An 18,345-nucleotide genomic window follows, 5' to 3' on the forward strand; every position below is an offset into this window, starting at 1 on the left:
TGACCTCCTGCTGGGAGGATGGGGCTGGGTTTCCCCTGCTCTTACACTCAAAAAGTCTCTAGATTCAAAGCCCTTTTCACAAGTTCTATACACACCCATATTTGCTTGCTTTTCATCTCTCTCCTTCATAAGGGCAGGATGGTCCATGAATGTTTAGCTTGCATGTCTTCCCCAGCACTTGGAACAGAGCAAGACTGGCTCTTAGAAATGCCACATAAAGTTTGTTGAATGACAAATGAATGAATCCAGAAAACAAAGCTCTGACATTCCTGCTATACTACAGAATCCTCAGCTGCAGAGACCTCACCTGCAGCCATGTCCTCACCATGAAGTTTTTTTTCCTTCCTCTTCCCAACCCTGGACTCATTCTTTCTCTTGACAGATCATACCATCTATCCAGTACAGACCCACTGTGCTGGGATGAACAGTGCTGGCAGGCTTTAAACCACTGGGTGGTCTAGGAAGTCTTCCCTGAGGAGGGGATCTACCTATAGATGGAGTGCTCCCTAAATGTTTCTTGATTTACTATACTAACTAGAATATAAACTTCATGAGGGAGAGAGGGACTTCCTCTGCCTTGTCCATCATGGTATCCCCCAGCACCTTTATCCGGTATTGACAGAGAGTGAGCCCATTTCTTTGAATGAATATATAATACTAATATTTCTTCATTCATTTAATCAAATCAATGCTTTTCAATGGGAGTGTCTGTGTGCTTTTAGTAATTTCCATTTTTGGTCATCACAGTGATGATAAGGGTGGTTCCTGGCATTTATGGAAGAAGAGATGCCATCTCTATTATATCTTGCAATGCATGGGGACAGGGCCACATGGAGTAGACTTGTCCCATGTACCACATGACTTTCAAATGACCTGCCAGACCCTCATGCAGATAAAAAATCTTTTCATAACTATCAGAGCTTAGACCCTGACTCCCTTTTACATGGGAACAGAACATATTTTGTGCCCTTAAATATCAACTAAATTTCCAGGAACACCACTACCTTGTAAATAGAAAGATGATTGTATTTTGTTTTATTGAAGCTTTCCCCAAATTTGTTCATCTTTCCAGAGAATCCCGTCACCCACGGGCACTACTGCATTAGTAGCTGTCGTGTTCCCAATGATTCTACCTTTAGGTCCCAGTATTCTAAAAACTTCAGAACGTCTTCTCCGTTATTTGGGCCCAGTCATTTACATAGCGGAGCACCTATTATGTAACTATAATTTATCTTATGTCATCTTTATTTTACAGTTAGGCAAGACATCGATTATAAATATGATGCGTGCCGGTGGGTAACTCTATCCCTGGGTTCTAGTCCCGGAGGGGCGGGTGATTTACTCCCTACCCACTCGTAGGGAAAGCGGCCGTTGGGTCCGGCGGAGGCCCCAGCGGAGCGGTCCTCCGCGCGCCAGGGGACGCTGTGGCGCCGCGCGGCCGTGCCGGGACCCTCTCGCGTGGCCGCCCCGCCTCGGGCCCCCGGGCCGAGTGGGCGGGCACGACTGCGCCCAGGTCGCGAGGCGCCCTTCGACCAGCAGCGCCCGGGGCGGGCGGGTATAAATGGAGCGGTGGCTCCCCCGGCCGCCTCTCTCCGCCCCGGGTCGCCGCAGCCTCCGCCGCTTTCGGGCCTAGCAGCCTGAAGGGAAAAAAAAAGAGAAAAAGATAAAAAAAACCCCGAAAACCCTTTAAAATCTTAAAAAAAAAGAAAGAAAGAAAAAAAAAAGAGCGAATCCTCCTCGGAGAACCCGCGGGGAAGTCACTTTTGCACGCTTCCGGCCTGCCCGACCCCGCCGCCGCCGCCGCTGCCGCACCTGGGCGTTCGTCGGTCCCCGTCCGTCGGTCCGGTGGTGAGCCGCTCGCGCGCCCGCGTCCACGCGCCTCAGCCCGCCTCTCGGCCGCGCCGCGTGGCAGCCCCGCGCCCGCCGCCCTCGCCCCCCGCGCGCCGGCCTCCGCGCTCCACGTGTCCGCGCTGCCCTTCGCCGGCCCGGCGTGGGAGGCGGCTGCGCGCTCCGGCCGCCCGGGGCTTGCCGAGTCGGCACCGACAAATATTTGGTTTCCCTCTTCCCTGGGTTGCTGTAATCTTAAACCGTCGGGAGCCCGAGGCCTATATTTATAGAGAAACGCACGTTCCGGAGGCCGCCGTGGGCACCACTGGCTTGCCTCGGGAAGAATTTTTGTAATTTGGAGGACAGTCCCCGTTTTCATTGTTTTCATTTTTTGAAATTGGGAGCTTCCAGACCAGAACAGCTGAAAATTAACAAACTCCCAGGGAGGGCCATATTGTTTTTGAGAGCCTTTTGTCTGCGGGTGGGCAGTCTCGTCCGAGCCGTCTCCGCACTCCTCTCCGGCCCTCGGAGCCGACTCCAGCTTCTCTGAGCTTCACTGCCACCTGTGGGCCGCGGCTCGGAGCGGAGCCCCCTTTGTCCTGTGTGGCCCCCCCTAAGAAGTCCTCCTGGCGGGGCTCGGGGTGCTGGGGGCTGGGGAGATGAACGCTGCGGCCAGCAGCTACCCCATGGCCTCCCTGTACGTGGGTGACCTGCACTCGGACGTCACCGAGGCCATGCTGTATGAAAAGTTCAGTCCTGCGGGGCCTGTGCTGTCCATCCGGGTCTGCCGCGACATGATCACCCGCCGCTCCCTGGGTTATGCCTATGTCAACTTCCAGCAGCCGGCTGACGGTGAGTATAAGCGGTGGCCACAAGTCCGTGGGCTCTTTGGGGACCCTAAGATTCCTTCTCCGGGCAGGTCCCCACCCCCGTGGAGAGGGCATCGCGACAGCACGTTGCCACAGAAGCCCTAGTCGGGGACGGGCCATGGGAGTTGAGAACGCGGGATCCTGGCATCAGACGACCACAGTTTCAGTCTTGCTTCCACAACACTTGCTAACCGGGTGACCTTGGGCTGATGGGTGCTGGTGGAGCCCAAGGAGGCTGTAAAACAGGACCAGAAGGAAGTCGCTGTCATTCCGTATGTGGGCGGTTTGCTCTGTGAGCCTTGCCTGGTCAGTGGCCAGGTGTTCGGGCCCCTCACAGGCCTGCGGAAGGGACAGGATGATTGAGACACAATTACTTAAAAAATGTTACCTAGCTAGAGCTGTTGCCCCTCCCCTTACTGTACCCTGGGCTGAGAGTCTTTGACTTTGTGCTGGTGAGGGGTTTTTCCGGGCAGGTAGAAAGTGGGGGAACAATGTTGTGTGTTGAACTTGAGCAGGCACTTGTGTTGGCACCACCAGAGAGTGTGTGGTGCTGGGCCAGCTCCCTCCTCTGCGTGCTTGCCACCGGGGCGGAGGAGTTCTTTCTCTGGACAAGCCCTGGGCTGTGGAGCGTGGTACGCAGGTAGTCTGGGGAAGCGCCTCTTGGAAATCCGCTAGGCTGGTGGGGATTATGGCCTCAACCTGTGCACAGTGCTTTATACTTGACAAAACCCTTTTACTTCATCCCATCTGAAGAAAATAGGACTTCTGAGGGAGAAAAGCAGCTGCAAAAGGTGGGAGGCTAAGCTGGGACTGTGGGTGCAGTGCTCTGCCAGCCCTGACTGGGGCCGTAGCCTGGAGCGTGGAGAGGTATGCTGCAGGCCTGGCCCGAGTGAGGCCAGAAGAAACCTAATCAGGGGCTGCACGTGACTCCAGAATAAAAGGGAACAACTGTAGAGACCATTACTGGGAGAAACAAGCCATTCTGTGGCCAAGGATCTCCGGGTCCCTATTTTTGTCACCACTTTGTTCACTGTCCGTGAAGCACAGAGAATGTCACTTGCCCAGGATGCAGCTGAGACCAGAGAATTGGACTTGTTGAGAGACACAAGGCACTGCTACCGTCAGTTCAGTGTGCTCTGGCCGCAGGGCACAAAGAAGGTAGCTGAGTGTGGCCTTTTAAGGGGGGAGTGGTGGGCACATTGGCTGTTGTCTGCCTCCTTGACTCTTCTGAGCGAAAGTCCTGTCACTTAGAGATAGTAGCAGAAGCCATTGGTTAGTGTGTCTGCCAACACATACCTCTGCAGGACCTCTCCCTGCTATAAATAAGCGCAGCCAGATTTGTCAGACGAAGCCGAGTTGCCTTGTGCAGCCCTCTCCGGAAATAGACAGGAGCTGTGTTGAAATGGGCTGCTAATTCACGCAACACAGTTAGGGGTCCCAGGCTGTGGATCGCAGAGTCCTCACAAGCGAGCCCTTCTTTCTGTCCCGGACTTGCACTGACTTGGATCTGCCGTCCCCACTTTCCCTGATCTCCTCCCCTCTCACGCTGAGCCAGCCCACCTGAGGAAAGTGGGAAAGATGGTTGGAAATAGGGCAAAGGAGATACCTTGCTGGCTGACTGGACAGCTGAGCCTGTGGAGGGGCAGAGTTAGGGATTGTGTCCCTGTTTTAAGTGAGACGGTGCCTTGAGGGGGGAGAAACACCCTCTACCCCCATCCCTTCATGGAGGAGGAGATTCTGGGAGATGTCAGTGCATAAGTCAGGGGAAGTGGGTCTGGGTCCTTTTTGCTACCAGTAAAGAGAAGTGTTCTGCAGACAGGTAGGGGTTATTTTGGTCTCTGGTTCTTTAAATGGTCTCCGTGGTGTATACATGGATTGGGTTGGGAAGCTAAGGAAGCGTCCCCAAGCACTGGGTTGAGAACTTTGTTGGGCACCAGGGCATTTGAAAGTCCTGGAATTCCGTAGAACGCAGATGAAGACTTCTAGGTAGCCTAGAAACCACTAGGTGCAGGGCCTGCCTCCACTGTCAACTTAGGCAGAAAGGGGTTGCAGTTTCATCCTTCTTGTCCTGATGATACAAAGAACATTTCCATGTGTGGCCATCATTTTGATGATTGAGGCTTTTTTGTCAGAATCAATTTCTGTTCTCAGAAATTGAAAATATAAGAAACTGGGCTGAATTTGGAGATAGCACATTTTCCCCAATCGAACGCTCACAGGTTTTTTTAGTCATTGTCTCATAGACAGGTTGTAAACTAAGTGACAGCTAGTTGATAATGCTGATGCAATACCTTACTGAAAAATAATCAGAAAGTCCGCCATTAGTTTCTTAGTCAGTAGTTAGCTATACCGTTTAGCCATCCTGAACATGAGTTTGTCCATTTTATAAGAGGGATCATTTCACCTCTTCCACCTTCATCCTGGTGGGCAGTAGGCTGCAAAGTCGTTTATAAATGATAAAGCTTAGTCAAATGTGAGGTGTTATTTGATCCTGGTGCTATAAACCCATTTAGATTATCTTGCATAACCTCCTTACCCCAGAGGGGTTGAGACTTCTGCCATGAAGGAGGACGATTAGCTAGAACTTAGCCTCAGTGGCACTGCAGCCTAGAGGAATCTGATGTCCTTTAATTTTGATAGAGTTGAATTTCATCAGAGTGCTTACCTTGAAAGTTCTGGAGTTATCTGTTCCTGGGATGGTGGCAGGTAACGTTTTATATCCTTGACTGAAATACGTTTCTCTCTTGCAGCTGAGCGGGCCTTGGATACCATGAACTTTGATGTGATTAAGGGAAAGCCAATCCGTATCATGTGGTCTCAGAGGGATCCCTCTTTGCGAAAATCTGGCGTGGGAAATGTCTTCATCAAGAACCTGGACAAATCTATAGATAACAAGGCACTTTATGATACTTTTTCGGCATTTGGAAACATTCTGTCCTGCAAGGTAAACACTGATTAAATGATTTCAGCAGAATAATTACAGAATCATGACAACAAATACCAGATGGGGAATTGCTTGGAATTGGGTGACCGGGTATGATAATTTCCAAAATGCTGGAAATGGCTCTGAAGTCTAAAAGTTCACTGCAGCAAACGTCGGTGCCACAGCCCAGCATAAACCAGCAGGCGCTTTCGTGTCTTTGTTTATTCTTCCCTCTGCCTGAAATATCCTTCCTGTTTTCTAGCTTTGGAAGGCATCAAAAGGTTTCTCCTGGGGAGTGGGGGGCTGGAAAGTACCAGAGCAATGCCTCTGGTCTCCAGGAAGCTGTACTTAGTCATGTTAGAAGCATGAATTCACCCTCTTCCTTCTCCACGCACCTGTTTATGTGGAGCATTTTGTACAGCTCGTGTGGTGGTGGTTTACATGTCTGGCTCCACACTAGACTGAAATTCTGTTGTGGGCTTGGAAAGTGGTTCGTCATTCTGTAGCCCTGTGGTTTTGCACCCAGATCTTAATATTTTTTTTTTAATGAAGTAAGAAAACATTTGGAATAGAAGGAGCTTAATGGTGGCTACCATTTTTAAATGGAACATTATTGGGTACCTGCTGTAGTCTCCTGCCTTTTGAACATGGATGGGCTAGAGGCCTCTCAGACCCAGGAGCCCACACGGCTCTCGAGTCTCTGCAGCTGGGCAGTGGCGCTGAAGTGGCCCGCCTTGTCTTTGACAGGTGGTGTGTGATGAGAACGGCTCTAAGGGTTATGCCTTTGTCCACTTCGAGACCCAGGAGGCTGCCGACAAGGCTATCGAGAAGATGAATGGCATGCTCCTCAATGACCGCAAAGTGTGAGTGTCCCAGTCCGGAGCAACAGCCGTCGCATGAGCCAGCCGTGGCCCCACCTCGGTATTAACTGGCACACACAAGGCGGCTACTGGTTCTCGGCCCAAGTGTGGCCTGCTCCTACCTCTCCACTCCAGGGCTGGTGAGTCTCCCTGCCCGAGCCGTGGCAGCCCTTTTGACTCGCCAAGGTGGGCTTTCTGCCCAAGCCATGGCTGGCCTGCCGCCTCTCCCTTAAAAGCATCCATCTGTGGGTTTTGTGAGCGTCGGCAACAGGGGCTGGCTGGAAGGCAGCTCTTAAGCCCACTCTGAGCAGGGGTCTTGGCCAGCAGCAGAGTGGAGAGGGCCCTGGACTGACCAGGAGCTGTGTACTAGTCATGTGACCTTGGCCTTCTGTGATTCAGGTCTTTCCGTGGGGTCACTCGCTAGGGGTTGATGCAAATTGTCCCCTCCACGTGGCTAACTTATGACTCAGTGGTCTTCAAATACAAGGCTGGCTCCACAGCAATAATTAATTTGGTTACAATGAAAAGTCTTATCCCATTGCAGAAGACTGTTCATAATAGACCTTGTTGCTTTGGTGTGGTTATTTCAGAATGGAGAGATGGGGATCTTAGTTAAGCCATGCAGGGAGAGAAGGGACAATAAATCTTGGTTATGACAAGCAAGAGTCATTTCTGTCCTTTGTGTTACTGAACAGACCAGGCGATGGCTTGTGTTAATGATGTGCATGTACCCAGTGGTCAGGTCTTCTAAAGGTATCACTGGAAAAAAGCCTAAAGATTTTTCATGTATGGATACCTTTCCCTATTAAGTGTAAACAGCACCAAAACAAATAAAGTAAAAAAAGCAAAGCCTACCTCTTAGTTCACTCCAACAGTCTCACTCCTAGGATTAACCACTGTTAACAGTTTGGTTTGTATCCTTCCAGACCTTTTCTATGCATTTACATAGATGCACAGAAATGAACGTTTTAAAAACATGGTCATCAGGTTTCTTCACGAAGGCAGTGTGATGTGGTAGGAGGAGCCCTGGCCTGAGCCAGGAGCCCTGGGGCTGGTCCTTGTAGGACAGTCCTGCCTCTTTCTCTTTCTGCTGGGGAGTTGGGACGTCTCTGAGCTTGCTCTCTTGGTGGTTGGATGGGAACTCGTGTGTTTTAACCTCTCCTGTCAGCCTTTAACCTGCGTTCCTTCGGGCCCCTGGAAATCATGTTTTGTTCCTCTGAGTGATCACTGTTTTTCACGATTTCTTTTTAGGTTTGTGGGCAGATTCAAGTCTCGAAAAGAGCGGGAAGCTGAGCTTGGAGCCAAAGCTAAGGAATTCACCAATGTTTATATCAAAAACTTTGGGGAAGAGGTGGATGATGAGAGTCTGAAAGAGCTATTCAGCCAGTTTGGTAAGTCAGGGTCCTTTGTCCCACGTGTCCCCTTTCACAGTCCACCAGACCTGGAATTCATCTATTTTTACTTAACAGATGAGCCCACCTAGACCCAGAAGTAAAATGCCTTGTATGACAGAGGCCACAGGGTAGATAGGAATAGACTCCAGGCCTCGGCTCTTGGCTTCATCCTACTTTGTCCCATCCCCAAGGCCATCTCAGCAGCTTGGTCAGAAGTAGAAGGCCAGGCGTGATGCCTCTTTCTTAGAGTCCATCTGGGCTCAGCCGGAGCTTGCTTCAAGTGGGCTCCTAGAGAAGCCTTCTCTCCTTGAGCTGTGATAGAGATGCTGTTACTAATAGTTCTGTCTTTGGTAACAGGTAAGACTCTAAGTGTCAAGGTGATGAGAGATCCCAGTGGGAAATCCAAAGGCTTTGGCTTTGTGAGTTATGAAAAACACGAGGATGCCAATAAGGTGAGAGCACCATGAGGGTCGGGGAGGATTTGTAGGGAGTGGCCCTAGTGTGTGGGCAGGGCCTTGCCAGCACATGGTAGAGCTGAGTTGTAATTGTCTGAGTACCTAGTAGTGATGCATGGTCACTGTGCTCTGGAATTGTCTTCCTGAGGGATTTCACATAACTGTTTTCAAAGCACTTGACATGTGCCCATCACCTCAGCTGTTCAGTTCTGTAGGTTGAAAGAGTAGGGCAGGCATTCGTTCCCATTCATAGGTGAGGGAACCAAGGGCCCCGAGTTGCTGATCTGATAAAAGAACAGTAGCCGCTTCCGGGAGCACCATTGTGCTAGGCCCTCAACATGTATCACTCAATACCCTGAAAGAACCTGAGGAGTTTAGTGGCAGCCAGATTATCAACCTAGGCTCATGTCTACCATGCTTGTATTTATACAGCTGTACAGTTTTTTCACTGAATTATCTGGACCAGTGACCCATTTAAATATTAACCCCATTTTACTGATGAGGAAGTTTGGATTGGCTTAGCTGACTTCAGAGTGAAATTAATTTTTAGCCCTGTAGGGACGACTTTTCTCTCAGAATATTTGGTGGGACTTAACAGACCTCCAGAGCAAGGCCCCTGCCTCTGCATCTTGATTTAAAATCATGTATTTCCTCTTCAGGCCGTGGAGGAGATGAATGGAAAAGAAATCAGTGGGAAAGTCATTTTCGTCGGCCGTGCACAGAAGAAAGTGGAACGGCAGGCCGAGTTAAAACGAAAATTTGAACAGCTGAAACAGGAGAGAATTAGTCGGTATCAGGTAAGAGGTGGTCTCAGCCCAGCCTACCAGCAGGGGCTGTACCACGAGATGTTGGCAAAAGCATCCTTAGTTTGGCAGGCTTTCTTTTTGGGGACCATGAGTCTCCTCTTCTCATTTCTCTCAAGATCATCAGGTTTAACAGGATGTACCTACCAGATACAGCAGCGATTCTGGAACAAGGATGAAGATAATTTATTCATTTAGGGACTCTATTCTGGAAGCCTCAGCCTGTTGTTCTTAGTCATGTGCGTTCTGTTTACTTAAATGATACCACTTTGTTTGGAACGGTGTAAGGAAAGCCCTGCTAGGTCAGTGGTCAGCCAGACCAGCTGTGAGAAAGGCTGGGACTGTATCGATGGTCCTGTCAGAGTCTTCAGCAGTAGATTCTTAGCCTTGAGCCTGCATCAGGATCCCCTGCAGGGCTTATGAAAACAGATTGCTGGGTCCCACAGCTTCTGATTCTTTAGGTGTGGGTTCTGGCCTGAGAATTTACATTTCTGACAAGTACCCAGAGATACTGCTATTGCATGTCTGGAGCCCATATTTTGAGAACCACTGTCTTAGGAAATGTGTGAGGTATAGAAGTGCAATTAACAGACCTTTCTGCTTCAGGGGGTGAACCTCTACATTAAGAACTTGGATGACACCATTGATGATGAAAAGTTAAGGAAAGAGTTTTCTCCTTTTGGATCAATCACCAGTGCTAAGGTATTTTATACTGAGATGTAGGGATTGAAAGCAGAAGTTGTAAACTTGCAGAGGTTTATTGCATTTGTTTCATTGAAGGAATAGGATCTAAATTTTCATTTCTGAGAGTAGCTACCACATTCATCTAGCAAATTCCTCCTGGCATTCGGTTACCCATCTGAGTATATGCTCTGGAAAATGACATTTCGTTAGGTTAACATTGCACTGTCTCCCAAGTACTGGGATGTGGAGATGCATCTGACTCAGTGCCTCGCTGCCAGCCCCCCAAGAGCACCTGAATCTTTCCCATTCTTTGCTGCTTTGTGCTGGTGTGGGGACAGATGGTGCCACAGCATGAGCAGGGGAAATCCAGACGGGTTGTCTTTCACTTGTCTTGAGGCCTGTCTCTACAACTCTGCCACACGTATTCCTTGAACGAAGGTGTGTGAGGATTTTGGAGCTGGGGTTGGGAACTTCCATCTGGTGTCCTAAAGGAGAGGGAGTGGAAAGTTTGTTTCTCCGTGTTTTGCAGCGTGCATCATCTATTTGATTTTCTTTGATAATGGTAGCAACCGAGTTAGCTGGGGGAGTAAGTACAAAGCCCCTTGTGAAGATAAGGGTGAGAAGAGAATGCTGGTTAGGCGAAGATGTTGTATTGTGTGTCCTTGGTGCTTTGGGTGTGTGGTGGGCACTGATGGCATCAGAAAGTTTTGGGGCATAGCCTGTTGCAGACTCTATGCCTGCTCCACAGAGGTGAGGCAGATGTCACAGAGTCCTCCAGGGGATGAGAAAGGAGGCCAGCGGGCCGGTAAAGACTTGGTGACCCTGCCCTGGCCCTTAGCTTGTCACTCACAACCCAGGAGCATTATCAGTGGTCGCAGGGCATTGGCCAGAAGCCACCCCCAGGAATTTCCTCAGTTCCTCACCCCCTCCCTCCTATCACCCCCGTGACGGGCCTCCAGCAGTGCAAGGAATGATAGTCTCTCTTAGCGGACCAGCACAGGAGTCAAGATGGCATTTGCAAGAAGAGAACAAAAGAACTGTATCTTGAAGTTTCCCGGCACCATGCCCGAGATCAAGGTGTCACATTACTTTCACACACCTTACTGGTCCACCTCGTTGGTAGACAGGTGTTGGGTTGATACACATCTTTACTCCCATGTCCTCCTCTTCAGGAGGCTCACCAGGCGGTGAGCTAAGACATGAGTGAAATGTAGAGATTACAGAGTGAGACTAGAATCCAGCTGCTTGTCTCCTGGCTGGTTGTAGTTCTGCTGTGTTTATTCTCATTGAATTAATGGTGGCAGTCATTGATTTTATGACTCCTGCCCACATGTATTTCAAAAGCATGTCCTAACCTTGCTAAGAGCTTACTAAGTTTTGTTCACCAAGGTCTTGGGCAGATGAGTTTTACAAATAAGATGCTTGATGCTAATGTCCAGATCTCTGTGAGTTCCCAGAGATAGCTATGCTTCTAGGTACGAGGAAACATCTTTGGGTTCCTGGTTCAACCATTAGCCATATCACAGTATTTGGGAACTTGAGTCACCTGGGGATCTAAAAAGGAAAAAGCTTAGTTTCTCCCTTTAGACTTTGTGATTCAGTTGGTGACTCAGTTGGTCTGGGGTCCATCGTGGGACTGGACTGTGAAGCCTTGACCTAGACCTGGTAACTCTTGGAGTGGAACCCAGGTTTTAACACACAGACATCTTTGTGCTAAGTGGCTGGTCTCATTTTGTAGGTGATGCTGGAGGATGGGAGAAGCAAAGGGTTTGGGTTTGTCTGCTTCTCATCCCCTGAAGAGGCAACCAAAGCAGTCACGGAGATGAACGGACGCATCGTGGGTTCCAAGCCACTGTATGTTGCCCTGGCCCAGAGAAAAGAAGAGAGAAAGGCTCACCTGACCAACCAGTATATGCAGCGGGTGGCCGGGATGAGAGCACTCCCCGCCAATGCCATCTTAAATCAGTTCCAGCCTGCAGCTGGGGGCTACTTTGTGCCAGCAGTTCCACAGGTGGGTATGCAGTATGCTCATGTCTCCTTGGAACCTGCCTGCTGATAGCTGCTCCTATAGTCCGCAGTGGTTGGGGAGAGGGATTTTTGGATATTGGAATTCTAGAATGTCACAGTAAAGATCCTTCAAATAAAACAAGGAAGGACTTAACTCGTGGTTGCGCACACACAGTGACAGGGGTAAAGTAAAAGAGTCCCTGTTAACTGGCTGTCCCTCCCCCAAGCTCTTGAGTAGAGAGCGCCTCTGTCCTGAATAATTAGCCTAGGGCCTGGTAGTGAGATGAGGTGAGATGAGCTACTTCTCTAGTGTGGCTTCAGGTCCTTAAATAAAAGGGCTTGGCTGCTCTTTCTTACAGGCTCAGGGAAGACCTCCATATTACACACCTAACCAGTTAGCACAGATGAGGCCTAATCCACGCTGGCAGCAAGGTGGGAGACCTCAAGGTAGGTGGTGGGGAACAGTGATTTGATCACCCAGGATGTACCTGTCCTGGCCTCCCCTCCCTGCCCCCTCTGAGGCACAGCCTAGGTTCGGCTGTGTCGTTCATCAGTGACGTGCATTTTTTTAAAATTAATTTATTTATTTTTACATCTTTATTGGGGTATAATTGCTTTACAGTGGTGTGTTAGTTTCTGCTTTATAACAAAGTGAATCAGTTATACATATACATATGTTCCCATATCTCTTCCCTTTTGCGTCTCCCTCCCTCCCCCCCCAATCCCACCCCTCTAGGTGGTCACAAACCACCGAGCTGATCTCCCTGTGCTATGTGGCTGCTTCCCACTAGCTATCTATTTTACGTTTGGTAGTGTGTATATGTCGAAGCCACTCTCGCGTTGAGTGACGTGCATTTTTTGTCTCTTCACCAGGCTTCCAAGGAATGCCAAGTGCTATACGCCAGTCTGGGCCTCGTCCAGCTCTTCGCCATCTGGCTCCAACTGGTAATGCTCCGGCCTCTCGTGGCCTCCCTACTACCGCTCAGAGAGTCGGTGAGCAAACTGGCCTTGAAGTGTGGCCCGGGGAGGAGGGAGTCAGGACGACTAGGCTCTGCTCAGGGTTGGTCAGTTCGTTGGGCTCACCGTGTTGTCCGGTCCTGGTTCTTTACTCTTAGCTGTGTGCTTAGGTGGGTACTTAAGGAGCAGGGAAACAGTATGAGTTCTGAGTGTTGGTTCCTTTTAAGATTCTTTACCTCATCGGTGACTCACGTGAACAAGGTTAATTGTAGAAATTTGTTAGCTGAATGACGACAGAGGCAGCCTGTTCTTTGGGTGGGGTTGGGAGATTCAAGGGACTTCTTTGCAGATTATGTCCTGTGTTCCAAGAGGTGGCAAGAGTTGTATGTTTTCTGTTGGCTCTTCCTCGAAAGTAGCAGTAGTGGCCCCATGTGTGATGTGTGCTGTATGAACATGCTTTGGAATTGCTCCTTCCGTGGGACGTGGCCAGTTGGACATCTGCTGCCAACACTGATGTGCATTTGCTGGTCTGTTGTAGGGTCTGAGTGCCCGGACCGCTTGGCTATGGACTTTGGTGGGGCTGGTGCCGCCCAGCAAGGGCTGACTGACAGCTGCCAGTCTGGAGGTGGTATTGGATGCACACAGAATGGGGAAAGATGGGATTTGACGGGTCTTTGCCCAGACCGATGGGCTTTAATTTTACTTGTCCTTTTCCTAAGGTGTTCCCACAGCTGTGCAGAGCCTAGCGCCTCGTGCTGCCGTTGCCGCCGCTGCTCCTCGGGCTGTTGCACCTTACAAATACGCCTCCAGTGTCCGCAGCCCTCACCCCGCCATCCAGCCCCTGCAGGTGAGGTCCATCTAACAGAACCCTAGAAGGGTCCCCCCTGCTTCCACATGATTCAAAAGCTGCCTTGCTTGGATTCCCTCAACAGGTATTAAATGCCTGCTCTGTGTCAGGGAGCCGTGTCCCGTGTGGTGACCCTGCCCTTGGGGGACTCTAGTGGGAGAGAAGGGGCTTGCAAGTGTTCTTCTGATAATGGTTGGCTCAGCAATGCCCCCGAGGAGGCAGCTGTGCTTCCTGCTCTCCTCACCGCGTGCATGGGCTCTCTCGGCTCTTGGAAGCTTCCATTTCACTTTCACATCCAGTGGTCGAATTGATCCTTAGCTGCTCTCCAGGTGACTGGGTGGCAAAGAACATCTTAGATGAAAGGTTCATCTTCAGAGGTATTAGGCTGGGTGGAGGAATTGGACCTGGATCTCAGGTTCTCTAAGCTGGAGCTGCTATCTCTAGAGTTGTGCCTCTCAGGCAGGCCAAGCAGAGAGCTTGTGGCAGAACTCTGCAGTTTGCTTGAAGGAGCTGTGCTGGGCGGGCCTTGCTTCCTCCTGCTCTGTGCTCTGAGTTGGAAATTTCCCAGAACTTGGCACTATGAGAAATATTTTTGCCTATAAGACCCTACTTTTAGCACTGTGACTGGTATTGACGGTCTTTAGCATTTAATACAATAAAAACATGCGGTTCAGTGAAAGTGATACAGGATGAAATTATAAGCATTTTCCTATTCATGTCCTTCGACCCAGTCTCTACTGGGAATTCACCCTAAAGGAAAACTAACGTTCAGGAAAGGGCTACACATACAAATGTTCATGGTACCTTATTTATTAACAAGGCTTCGATGTCTTGGGCAGCCTTGAGTAAAGTAAAATCATTTGGTAAATGATTGTGTAGCATTGTAGGCTTTTCTTAGTCATTTCCCTTCTCTTCGAATAGCACGTGGCATTTTAGCTGTGGTTGGTTGTGGTTTTTGCTCACACCACTCTGTTCCTCTCCCTGAATCCCCAAGACTGCAGTCAGTTCCCTGACAGCAAAGACAACTACCTCCTTCTCCTCTTTAACTCAGTAGACTCGAGTGGTTGTGCACATGACCACTGTCACTGTACTTACCCGGGTGCTAATCCACCGCCTCTCCTGGTTCCCAGGCACCCCAGCCTGCGGTCCACGTGCAGGGGCAGGAGCCGCTGACCGCCTCCATGCTGGCCGCAGCACCCCCGCAGGAACAGAAACAGATGCTGGGTGAGTGACCCACGTGCTTGCAGAAGAGGGGGCCAGAGCTGCTACTGACCTGGACACCAGCGTCCCTTCTCTACTGGGATGCCACTGGGTTTTTCACGGAATACCTTCCCACAGGTGAACGTTTGTTCCCGCTCATCCAGACGATGCACTCAAACCTGGCTGGGAAGATCACGGGGATGCTGCTGGAGATTGACAACTCGGAGCTGCTGCACATGCTGGAGTCCCCCGAGTCTCTCCGCTCCAAGGTGAGCAGGTTCCCAGACCCCCGCGGCTTCCGCTCACTCGGCTCAGGAGGGCAGGGGGTGGCCTTGGACACCCAGGGGCGGCAGAGAGAAGGGTCTGCTGCCCCTGTGACCTCCTCGTGTGACCTGAGGGCTGCTGGCGCGTGGGTATCTGGGAAAGCGGTCAGCACCAGGAGAGGCCACCGCTGGGCCTGGGCGCCAGGGAGGGGTGGAGGGGCTCTCCTCAGGTGTCACTGACCACCTGAAGCTTCTCACAGGTGGATGAAGCTGTGGCGGTCCTACAGGCTCATCATGCCAAGAAAGAAGCTGCCCAGAAGGTGGGCGCTGTTGCTGCTGCTACCTCTTAGACAAGGACAAACCGTATGTTTGGCTCTTTATTTTCTGCAATGGTTATGACTCTTGACCCATCTCCCTGAAAGATTAGGGCCAGTGTATATGTAGAGCCATGTTTCTATCCCTTAACCTGGTAACTTGGGCAGGCTGTCACCTGGGTTTTTTCTGTCACCTGGATGAGTTAATATGGAAAAAAGAGAGTCCTGGTGGTAAATTAGACACAAACAACAGTTTTCTCCATAAAGAGCACCTGGTTAGATCTTTCTCAAGAATCACCTTGTTTGTCTCGAATAATGGTGGATATATGAGGCATTGTCATAATCCGATCCCACAGCCTCATTTCTATGAACATCTCCCTAGTTTGGCTTGAGGTTGTGAGGTCAGTTGTGTGGCATCCACAGTTTAGCTCTGGAAACACAGCGGGCAGAGGCCTTGGTGTCAGAGTGAGAGAGACAGACACACCTGGCTACAGTTACAAGGTGTGTTCCCATCGACTTCTGCATTTGGGGGCCAGGGCCTCTGTCTGCAGGGACTTGGGGCAGTGAAGCTTAACTAGGACCTCTGACGAGGACTGGTGGTTGCCTCCAGATGGAGAAAAGAGAGGACCAAATGAACATGGGCAGAGGCAAGGGCAAAGAGCACATGGTAAGGGCCAGAGCTCGTGTGTTGGTAGGGCTTGACTTGGCATAGTCATAGCCCCTTGTCAAGGGCCTGAGCCCTGTCATTTTGAGTTTAAGCAAGGATGGCCAGGAAGGGTCAAGGTTGGGGCTTTACATACAAGTACCCTCGAAGGCACTGGTTCTTAACCAGGGGTGCCTTCTCAGAGGACATTTGCCAATATCTGGAAACATTTTTGGTTGTCACAACTGGGAATATTACTGGTATCTAATTGGGAAGAGGCCAGGGATGCAGCTAAACGTCCTGCAATACACAGGACAGCCCCCACAGAAGAATTATCTGGGCCAGAATGTCAGTGGGCACCAAGGCTGAGACCCTGCTCTACAGTACTTACATCAGAGATTCCCGTGCGTCTCTGAGGTTTTTTTGATTTTGTATTCATAGTGTCGGTGCTTTTCTTTTCAGGATTCAAAAGCCAAATAACCCCTCATGGAATTCAGCTCAAGGTTTGAAGACGTCCTAGCTTGTCCTATGGACCTCAACACCAAGAACCACAAATTGCAAATTTAATAGGTCATTTTGTATCAAAAGGTCAATTATGAAGCACCTAGAATTTTTCAATTAAAAGAATATATTCTCTGGGTTCTGATATGGCCCAAACAGTGTTAACTTTTTTTTTCTATTGTGAGTTTGATTTTTTCTCCCCAGAAACTGGTTTTATTTGATGTACCCAAGTCTTAAGTTTCTCAATAAAGAAAAAATCTCCATAAAACTGCCTCTGTTTTTCTCTGACTACAGTTTTCTGTATAAATTCCAGTTTTCACTGCAAGTAATTTCTGGATGTAAATAGGGTCAAGTGAAGTTCTGTATATCTTGCCATCCTTTCCTGATGGTTATAAGATTATTTGGGATTAGCAAGGTGTGCAGAACTGTCCCATTGTGTTCTACTGTGGGAGGACCTTTATATTGGGAACAGAAGTCTAGTACAGTCACAGCAGAGCTTGGGTCTGGCACAGGAAAATCGGGTAAAGGGTGGCATTGGCGTGCTTTCCAAGGACACATGGTGAGACATGCAGAACCTATCTTGCCTCTCCCTTCTTGGACTGTGTTGCTCGGGGTTTGCCAGTCCCCTCTTATCTCCTACTGTCAGTTTATCCTGCAGGCAGGTCCACTTGCTCAGATTCTGCAGCTGGCAGTAGGAAAAGTTTCCAGAGATCCAAGTGGCTGGAGGCCAAAATGTTCTGTGGTTCCTTCAGTCCTTGAAGCGACCTTAACCTGGTCAGGGTCAACTACTCTACTTGCTCTCCCTGTCCTGCAGCAACACTTTTTTTTCCCCTTCTTCCTTGAAACTTAGCAGGCTGTCCTTCCTCAGGGCCTTACCCAGGTGGTCCCTTTCCCTGCAATGTTCCCTGGTTTGTGCCTCTTGGCAGGTTCCCCCTTTTTTCTCAAGGTATGCTTTCGCCTTAACCCATGTAAAGGCCCAATCTAATGTAGGTTCCCGTATTTTCTAATGTCCGCAGTTAATGCGAGTATGTTTCTTCTATTAACGTCAGACTGTCCCTCCAAACCTAGCTTCCTGGGACCTGAGCAGTGTGGGAGCCTGCGTGCCAGCCGGTGAGGGGGTGGGGCCGTAGGCGGGGCCCAGGTAACGGCTTCCGGCGGAAGAGCCGAGGAGCAAGATGGCTGCCACCAAATGGGTCCTGAACTAGGGTGAGCTGGCGTGGGGTTGAGGCGGGGCTCGGACTGAGTCCAAGTTGGGGGCCGTGTGGACTGGGTGCAGACCCAGGGCCCCAGGCGGCATGTGGCAGCCTGGGCCGGGGTCTCTTGTGGGCGTCTGCCCCTCGGCTTGTGAGCAGCATCTGTGACCTAATGGCTTTGCGGGCCCTAGCTCTGCCCAGAGCCCTTTCCCCTCTGACCCTGGACCCTGGGAGGTAGTGAGATCTGTTATTGCGACCTCAGACCGCATCCCAAACTGTCATGCTCATTCATTCCCTAAATTCTGCAGCCCTGCCCCCTTAGGTAAAGGAACTCCAAGAATAATTGGGAAATTACGGAAATAGCCTTGCTACGCGGGTTGGTGAACTCTATGATGCTGTTGTATGGCAGTGTTAACAAGAGGCGGGTTGGGGGTTTTGGGAAATGACCACTCCATCCAGAGAGGTAAGGGCAAGCTTCCTGGAGGCACAGGGGCCAGAGATTTGAAAGATTAGGAGTTAAGCAGGTAGCTAAGCTGGAAGAGGCTGTTGGCTTGAATGGAGAGCAGTGAGAGTGAAAGCCCAGAGGGGTGAAGCAGTCTAGCACT

At 50.2% G+C, this 18,345-nt stretch overlaps 1 protein-coding gene and 1 non-coding gene across 12 annotated transcripts; both read left to right on the forward strand.

Moving 5' to 3' along the window:
• Positions 1-1,555: 1,555 nt before the first annotated feature.
• On the forward strand, positions 1,556-16,818 carry PABPC4 (poly(A) binding protein cytoplasmic 4). 11 transcript variants are annotated; one of them, XM_027108996.1, is made up of 16 exons: positions 1,562-2,679; positions 5,447-5,640; positions 6,367-6,482; positions 7,731-7,870; positions 8,231-8,325; positions 8,988-9,125; positions 9,738-9,833; positions 11,554-11,826; positions 12,182-12,269; positions 12,696-12,815; positions 13,318-13,404; positions 13,499-13,626; positions 14,757-14,850; positions 14,965-15,095; positions 15,350-15,409; positions 16,509-16,815. In XM_027108996.1, the coding sequence occupies exons 1-16, from the start codon at positions 2,487-2,489 to the stop codon at positions 16,524-16,526; spliced, it is 1,971 nt and encodes a 656-aa protein (XP_026964797.1). In that variant the 5' UTR covers positions 1,562-2,486; the 3' UTR covers positions 16,527-16,815. The 11 variants fall into 11 exon arrangements, 8 of the variants coding, with proteins under 8 accessions (XP_026964797.1, XP_026964802.1, XP_026964804.1 ...); XM_027108997.1 differs by having other exon boundaries at positions 1,564-2,679; positions 12,696-12,767; positions 15,350-15,452; positions 16,509-16,818; XM_027108995.1 differs by having other exon boundaries at positions 1,564-2,679; positions 15,350-15,452.
• Positions 10,104-10,238, forward strand: LOC113622521 (small nucleolar RNA SNORA55). The gene has a single exon (XR_003433562.1). It is a non-coding gene; the product is annotated as a small nucleolar RNA SNORA55 (small nucleolar RNA).
• Positions 16,819-18,345: the final 1,527 nt, after the last annotated feature.

The sequence above is a fragment of the Aethalodelphis obliquidens genome, unplaced genomic scaffold, assembly GCF_003676395.1.
Source record: "Aethalodelphis obliquidens isolate GAN/ISIS:26980383/991018 unplaced genomic scaffold, ASM367639v1 scaffold9, whole genome shotgun sequence".
In the NCBI taxonomy this organism is placed as follows: Eukaryota; Metazoa; Chordata; class Mammalia; order Artiodactyla; family Delphinidae; genus Aethalodelphis; species Aethalodelphis obliquidens.

Excerpts from the sequence above, each read along its gene's own strand:
- PABPC4 (XM_027108995.1), top strand. The coding sequence starts at position 2,487 with ATGAACGCTGCGGCCAGCAGCTACCCCATGGCCTCCCTGTACGTGGGT. Across the intron at positions 5,641-6,366 it reads GAAACATTCTGTCCTGCAAG|GTGGTGTGTGATGAGAACGG; the intron begins GTAAACACTGAT and ends TGTCTTTGACAG. Across the intron at positions 12,816-13,317 it reads TACTACCGCTCAGAGAGTCG|GGTCTGAGTGCCCGGACCGC; the intron begins GTGAGCAAACTG and ends GGTCTGTTGTAG.